Here is a 7,947-nt window from a genome sequence, read left to right as displayed (position 1 = left end):
ATATCCGAGAAACGAGACTGATCTTTTTTCTGTGACTAACCACGGACTTAGATAACAATCTAATTCCGTGGACTGACATTGTCTCGTATTTCTAATGGAATAAAATGTTTCCCTATTTCAAATGGGGTATATACTATCAGGGACAGTACTATACGTCCCTGATACTATGAACTAATCCAACAAACCCACCCACCCACTCGAACCTCACCTGCACCCCCATTTACATTGTTTTATTGTAATTTTCCGTCACCGCCAAGTCGGATGCCGGAAGAAATTTTAATCTACGGGAAGAAATTTAGTACGTTATTTTTAAAATATTTTATTCCTTATTATTTTATAACTTTATAGATTTCCCTCCACAATCGGATTTTGAAATCCGAAATATGGTTTTGCGTTTACAGAAAGCCATATTCCCTCGTCATCTGTGCGTTTGATTTGGATAGGCCAGAAAGTTAAGCGTCCATTGGTATTGGTTAACAAAGAATGAAGCGAAGAGAAAAAAAATGGACTACGAATACAAGCTAAAAACGGCACAGGAAAGAGCTAAAGTAGAAGATTTATTTGAGTTTGAAGGTTGCAAAGTTGGTCGAGGTACATATGGTCATGTCTACAAGGCGAAAAGGAAAGACAAAAGCGTAGTTAAGTAAGTACAGTTGTTTATATAAGTATGTATCTGGCGAGCCAGGGTGGTGAACAGGATTTTCTGTTAATTATTTTCTTGGTAAATATTAAATACATGTATTATGAACTTATGACGCCTGTCGAGCTGTATCGCCGTTTTAAATCTTTAACATTATTGGGATAAAGATCTGATGATAAAACCCGTAATAATCTGATAATGAAGGTTTGACAGAACAAAAATTGAAGCATAAAATTATTTCACTTTCAGGGCCTCTAACACATTTTTATCAAACTTCCTTAGTACCAATTAAAATCCATGAACTGTTTCACATATAATATGGATATTCTTTACTTGTACAACAGCAATGATGGACGAGAGTATGCACTTAAACAGATTGAAGGGACTGGAATATCCATGTCAGCATGCAGAGAAATAGCAGTGAGTAGTTACAAATACTTTTCAGTTCATGGCTTACTGTAATAATTCATAACAAATTTATCCATACATTTGTGTTAAGCTCAACTGATATGCTACAAGCCCCATACTTCAGGTCCAGTACACTCTGCCGATTGAGCTATAAAGACCTATGATAGCTATATTCACCTATACGTTATAGCTGTATTGAGCTATATTTTCTCAGATTTCAATTTTCATTAAATCAAAGCAAAGTCGCATAAACAATAAGGTTTATGGTAATGTTGAATACAAAAAGCATATAGTTAGATGTTTATTTTCATTTTTCATAAATGTTCAATTTCCGATTTCTTTTCATTTAAAAAGAATACTTATATTTTATGTCTTTAGCTATCAACCTAATGATACAATCTTCTTTTAATAGCGACTTTGTTTCGTTTTCCTTAAAAAATAATATCACATGAAAATACCTCAAAAGACCTATTTCAGATAGGTCAATAGAGTTATTATAGGTCTGTGAACAGCGACACGAAATCCACAATTTGGTTAGTCGGTGATGCCAATTTACCAGATATAAACTGGGAAACGGACACCATTAGTGGAAACAGATACCTGAAGGAAATAAATGAAAGTTTCATGAACAGCCAGTTTGATACAGGCGCCCGGCCTTAGCCAGATTATTAACTTTTCTTCTAGAGTGCATAATATTCTAGAAACCTTTACCAACAGACCTGTCTTAATCAATCGATTCACACCAATACCAGGCATAAGTGATCACGACACCATCGCATACATTGAGGCCAGTGTCAAGGCAAAGTTTAGCAGGCCCTCAGGATGAAAGATCTTCTTGTGGAAAAATGTTGACTTTAACAGCTTGTATACCAATATGGAGATATTTGCCTCAGACTTCACCAACTGACAGACCATTGCCATTGATATCAACACGCCGTGGAATATCTTTACAGCCAGATGCAATAGTCCCATGTCGGACCTTGTACCATCCAAGCTGACCTCCCAACGGTATAGCCAGGTCTGGATAATTCGGGACATCAAGTAACTCTACAGGAGGAAGAAGGTAAGCTGTAAGAAGGCTAAGGACACAGGAAAGAAGCGGGACTGGGACAAATTTCAGGTCACTCAGACTTCATGCTGAAATGCCTACAATGGATACATCTCAAACATGCTTGATGGAGACCATACCACCAACCCGAAGACATTCTGGGGATGCATCAAAAGCAAAAGATCAGGAAACACTGGGTTCTCACCAATAGGGTAGGAGGGAATACTATATAGCAATGGTACCAGCAAGGCTAACAACTTCAACCAACAGTTTAGATCAGTCTATACAAAGGAGGAATTTATTTCTGTACCCAATAAAGTTGTTAGCCCCTACCCAGATCTGCCAGATATTGTCATTCATCCTCCTGGAGTGATGAAGTTGCTGAAGAATATCAACATCCACAAAGCCACTGGCCCTGATGCTATCTAGATGGCTGCAACCATACGCATTCCTCACGATATGAATCACGATATGATACAAATATCTGCTAAAAGGTCAACTTCATAATGATGGAGTGCAGGATTTTGTCATAGACTTCAAATAAGTATAAACTCATAGACTTCAAATAAGTATATACTATGGAAATATATTTTTGTATAATTTCTAGTACTTTTGGGTATGACTGCATAGTGGACCACATCTTTACTGAAGGATTACAAGAATATAATTAAACTTTTTTTTAGGAGTTTGATTAAAAATTAATTGATAATTTAAGTACTACATGTATTAGTGTATCATGATACAGGCAAACAAAACAATTCAATATGATACACAAGAAAGTATCATGATATGACACAATACGGTATATCGTTGCAGCCCTATTGCTATCCCAGGACAGCTCCCAAAGGAAATAGCAGAGGAGGTTACACCGGTCCTAACATTGATATACAAGGCATCATTATAACAAGGACGGATACCAGAGAGGTGGGAAGAAGCTGTGGTCACACCTCTCTTCAAGGACGGAGATTGAGGGAAGGCCTCCAACTATCGTCAGGTATCCCTCACCTCCATCACATGCAAGATCATGAAGCTTATACTTCACAGTAACATCATTGGTCATCTCGAAAGTCGGAGCATATTACCGTATCATCCTTCCAACATGGATTCCGAAAAATATGATCACATTATATTAATTATCATTACAACTTATCATCTCATTGTAGGACTAAGCAAATGGTCTTAACACCAGAGAACAGATTGACTTTGTACTCCTCGACTTCTTAAAGCCTTTGACAAGGTCCCTCATTAGAGGCTCTTGAGAAAGTGTGACTACTATGGGATAAGAGCTAACTCACTACAATGATCATGAGTTGCCAGCTTCCTGCAACACCGAAAACAAGAGGTGGCGGTGGATGGGAAAAGATCAGAGAGTTCAAACGTAACATCTGGAGTCCCACAGGGAACAGTCATGGGACCTCTGCTCTTTCTCATCTACAGCAATGACCTGTCTGAGAGTGTAACATCAACAGCCAGGCTGTTTGCAGATGATTGTCTCCTCTAAAGGAAGGTACGTACACATGATGACTCTAGGATCCTTCAGAATGACCTTGACAACCTGCAGCAGTGGGAGAAAAAATGACTGATGCAATTAAATCCGGACAAATGTGAATTACGACGGGTCACCAACAGAAGGCAGCTACTAGATACTACCTACAGCATCCATGGGACCCCACTTGCCAGAGTTAAGATAGAGAAGTACCTTGGAGTAAACATCAGTGACAACCACAGCTGGTCCAATCACATAGGAACACTTTCAAAGAAGGCCAACATCATCAATGTATTCTTGAGAAGGAACATCAGCACCTGTCCACCTAAGATCAAAGAGCAGTACTACAGAACACTGGCCAGGCCTATCGTGGAATATGCGAGCGTTGTATGGGATCCAAATTCACAAAAGGACATCAGAGATATTGAGATGGTGCAGAGAAGGGCAGCACACTTGGTCATTGGAGACTACAGAACAACCAGCAGCATCACATCAATGTCGAGCAAACTCCAATGGACCGCCTTAGAAGAATGGAGAAAGCGGGCAAAGGTCATCATGTTCTACCGTATCATCAATGAGTTAGTGACAATACCACCACAACCACATCTCATCACAAGAGGGCTAACTATTACAACAAGAGGACACAGCCTTCACTTCCCCTCTGCCATTCTCCAGGTTACAAAGCCACCAGCAGTCCACCTTCCCCTCTTGCATTTGCTTGTGGAATGACTTACCAATCCAAGTCATCTTAGTAGAGGTGTTTAAGGAGAGACTGCAGCACACTGTGACACTGTGAGAAACCATTTCAACTGTATATATATAAATAAAATAAAATATACAACATTTGATATAGCGCCCTATCTAGCTAACATAAGCCACTCTAACGCGCTTTACAGTACATAGATATACAATTTTATACAGTCAATACAATAAGCATATATATTAATCAATACAATATTGAGGAATTCTCAGGTGCTGCCTTATCAGGCGCTAACTACTAGTCCTATGCCACCTGGCTAATATCTCCTTATGTGTGTATGCCTGTGTGTGTGCTGGAGATATATATAACCTGCAGGGTTTATAATGGTTTTAACTGAGGCATGTTTCCTCTGGTATGTGCCACATCTGCGACAATGCACTAGAGGTGTTCTGCAGGTTATTAGAAGAAGATTGGTAAATTTTGGTCAAAATGAGGGAGGGTTGACAGCTATGTGAGAGTTAAATTCCATGTATTGCCTTTTTTGTGTTGTTAATTTAATTTTCTTGTATGTAAACTGTACATAAATACAGTCAAATTGGTATCCCAATATTTACATTTGCTTTGCATCCTGCCATTGCAATGCATTGAGAAGGCAAATGTTGTTATGAGACTATAACAACATTGGCTAATGTGACATATCATCAATTTCTATTGCAACATCAACAATTGTATTTTTGTCAACACTTAATTTGCTGTTCATTTTTTTTTCGAAATAACTAAATAAAGCATAGCTACTCTGTCAAAATGTAAATATAAGATATGAATATATTTTAGCAAATATTGTTATGGTCCTATAACACACATTTCTATTGCTGACAAACTTTTATAAAGCCCTACTAGGCTTTATCTGTTTTGTCATCAATAACAATGTGTGTTACTGTGTTTTAGGACCATAACAACATTTGCTAAAACATTCATTGCTTGAATATAATCTGTCTTTTTGTTTTTCGTAAGCTCCTGCGAGAATTGCGACACCCAAATGTGATCAGTCTGCAGAAGGTCTTCCTCTCTCACCTGGACAGGAAAGTATGGCTACTGTTTGACTACGCTGAACATGATCTGTGGGTAAGTCAGTTTCATCAGTTGTCTACATTTTCACAAGATGTTCACCGAAAGCTTGTTTGTTAGAGTTGTTTTATGTTTGCTTCACTATCGAGTCGTTCAGTTATCCTGCAGTTCTGCAAGAATGATATGAATCTTTGAGACTGGAAGCAATTGCATTGTGATTGACTGTCACAGAAACAGAAGTCATGAATACTTTTCCAATTCCAAATCCACAGGCCCATGCCAAATCTCGAAGCATTGATAATTAATGCTGAATAGCATTATTCTTTCCGTGATATACTGTTTTCCTTCATTGTTTTTCAGTCTCGTTTTTTCCTTCAGAAAGCATTTTGAGTATTAATATGGGGTAACAATGTGAAAAGTTTTGCAGAAAATGAAATGCAAAGAATACTTAGGTATGTAATAAAAGTAATACCACGTGCCAGGTCTCTATCCAATATCACCTTTATGTCGCACCCGTTTTTGTGCGGACTAACATATCCACTCACATGTAAACTTGTGGATGTTAATGTCCAAACAAAGCTCATGCTATCTTCAATGTTGGATAAAGACAAAAGTGGGGCATTATTTATCTGTTTCATCTTAAGAAGTGATAGACTTTCATTAATCTGATCACTGTTTTCCTGTCTCTGACATTAATCAAGAAATTCAATGTAACTTCTTTGATTTCAGCATATTATAAAGTTTCACCGGTCAGCCAAGGCTAACAAGAAGCCAGTGGATGTACCGAGGAACATGGTGAAGTCCCTTTTGTTCCAGATTCTCGACGGAATCCATTATTTACATGCTAACTGGGTACTGCACAGAGATCTGGTGAGTTGAAAAATCACATTTACATCTCACTCGCTGGGTCCTACACAGGGATCAGTGATTGTTGGATTCTACACAGGGTTATGTGATTATCATTATTTAAACCTCACTTACTCAATACTGGGTCCTACACAGGGATCTGTGATTGTTGCTATTTACATTCCAATTATTGGATTCTACTCGGGGACATGTGATTATCATTATTTAAACCTCACTTACTCAATACTGGGTCCTACACAGGGATCTGTGATTGTTGCTATTTACATTCCAATTATTGGATTCTACACATGGACATGTGATTATCATTATTTAAACCTCACTGGATCCTATACACAGGGATCTGTGATTGTTGCTATTTACATTCCAGTTATTGGATTCTACACAGGGACATGTGATTATCATTGTTTAAACCTCACTTACTGGGTCTACCCGTATATGGGACCTGTGATTGTCACTGTTTGCATCTCACTTATTACTACATGTAGTTACATTAGACACACGGACTTGTGTTTGCTGCTATTTATATCCCATTTTTCCGGGCACTATGCAAGGACCTGTGACTCCCAATATTTGCACCTCATTTGAAATGTAACTTATTCAAAATACTTTGCTAGATTAATATATTCTACTCCGCTGCATCAATATTGTTTCAGAAGCTAAAACTTGAGTAACATCATTCATTTGTGTAGGCTGGATATATAGTTTACCGGTACCTTCTTGATATTTCTAGCCCAATGTCATGTTCTTCACAAAAAAGACATGTATTTGTTTATGTAAACTTGGAGATACATTTCAATAATTTAGCTTTGGCTATTCCCACCATAGTAGACTTTTTCAGGTTATATTGTGTAACCTAAAAAACAGACAGCACAAAAAGTGATGACGTCATATACTGCCATGTTTGGTGCTGTATTTGGTGCTGTATTTATTTGGGGCTGTATTTGTAACGCTTGGTGATGAAATTACTGTGCAATGTTGTGTTTTGTGCAAAATTATTCACAAATTATGAATTCAAAAATGTTTTCTGACTGTTTAAATGTAATCATAAGGGATAACCAGAATATTCTTGGGGAAACTCATACAGTACATGCACATACCTAAAAAGCTGTATGCATTTTTGTGCATAAACCACTTTACAGTTTTATGCAAAGTGCACATTTTTTTCCTGTTTATGGCAAAAATAATCCTGGTTATTCCTTATTGATTATTTACCGATACAGGACCTATAAAGATCCTCTTCACCGGACTCAAAATCATAACATTGAAATATTATTGCTCAGATCTCTCTCATTTTACACTTGAATCTGAATTAAATAGTTTAAATATACAAAATAAAATTTCAGAAACCTGCAAACATCCTTGTGATGGGTGAGGGTTTGGAGCGAGGGAGGGTGAAGATTGCTGACATGGGATTCGCCAGGTTGTTCAACTCTCCTTTGAAGCCACTCGCTGACCTTGACCCAGTGGTGGTGACCTTCTGGTACAGAGCCCCAGAGCTTCTCCTTGGTGCTAGACATTATACAAAAGCTATTGGTAAGGTTATGCAGGTCTTTGATCCAACTATATGTCTATCACTAATTTTCTATGCTCTGTTTTATTGTAAGCCATACTATTTTTGGTCTGCTAAATTTAAAAAGTATAATATAGTGTTGAATTTATCAGTCTGATCCAGAAAATTTTGCGATATTAATAAAAATGTATTTTCATTCCCCCCCCCCCCCCCCCCCCCC

The 7,947-nt window shown here is 37.8% G+C and overlaps 1 protein-coding gene across 5 annotated transcripts in view; it reads left to right on the top strand.

Moving 5' to 3' along the window:
* The first annotated feature begins 433 nt into the window (after nucleotides 1-433).
* LOC110456883 (cyclin-dependent kinase 8-like) overlaps nucleotides 434-7,947 on the top strand; it is a 23,795-nt gene continuing 16,281 nt past the window's right edge. For 4 of the 5 annotated variants that reach the window (XM_021507918.1, XM_021507915.1, XM_021507917.1 and 1 more), the window contains exons 1-5: nucleotides 435-643; nucleotides 985-1,060; nucleotides 5,297-5,407; nucleotides 6,080-6,220; nucleotides 7,561-7,750. In XM_021507918.1, the coding sequence (XP_021363593.1) occupies nucleotides 504-643; nucleotides 985-1,060; nucleotides 5,297-5,407; nucleotides 6,080-6,220; nucleotides 7,561-7,750 (658 nt within the window). In that variant the 5' untranslated portion in view covers nucleotides 435-503. Of the gene's footprint in view, nucleotides 644-984; nucleotides 1,061-5,296; nucleotides 5,408-6,079; nucleotides 6,221-7,560; nucleotides 7,751-7,947 lie in introns of all 5 variants that reach the window. The other variant, XM_021507913.1, reaches the window with a different exon arrangement.

Source organism: Mizuhopecten yessoensis, unplaced genomic scaffold (genome assembly GCF_002113885.1).
Source record: "Mizuhopecten yessoensis strain PY_sf001 unplaced genomic scaffold, ASM211388v2 scaffold8937, whole genome shotgun sequence".
NCBI classification, from domain to species: domain Eukaryota; kingdom Metazoa; phylum Mollusca; class Bivalvia; order Pectinida; family Pectinidae; genus Mizuhopecten; species Mizuhopecten yessoensis.
Note: the sequence above shows the minus strand (reverse complement) of the source record. Positions and strands in the feature narration are given on the sequence as shown.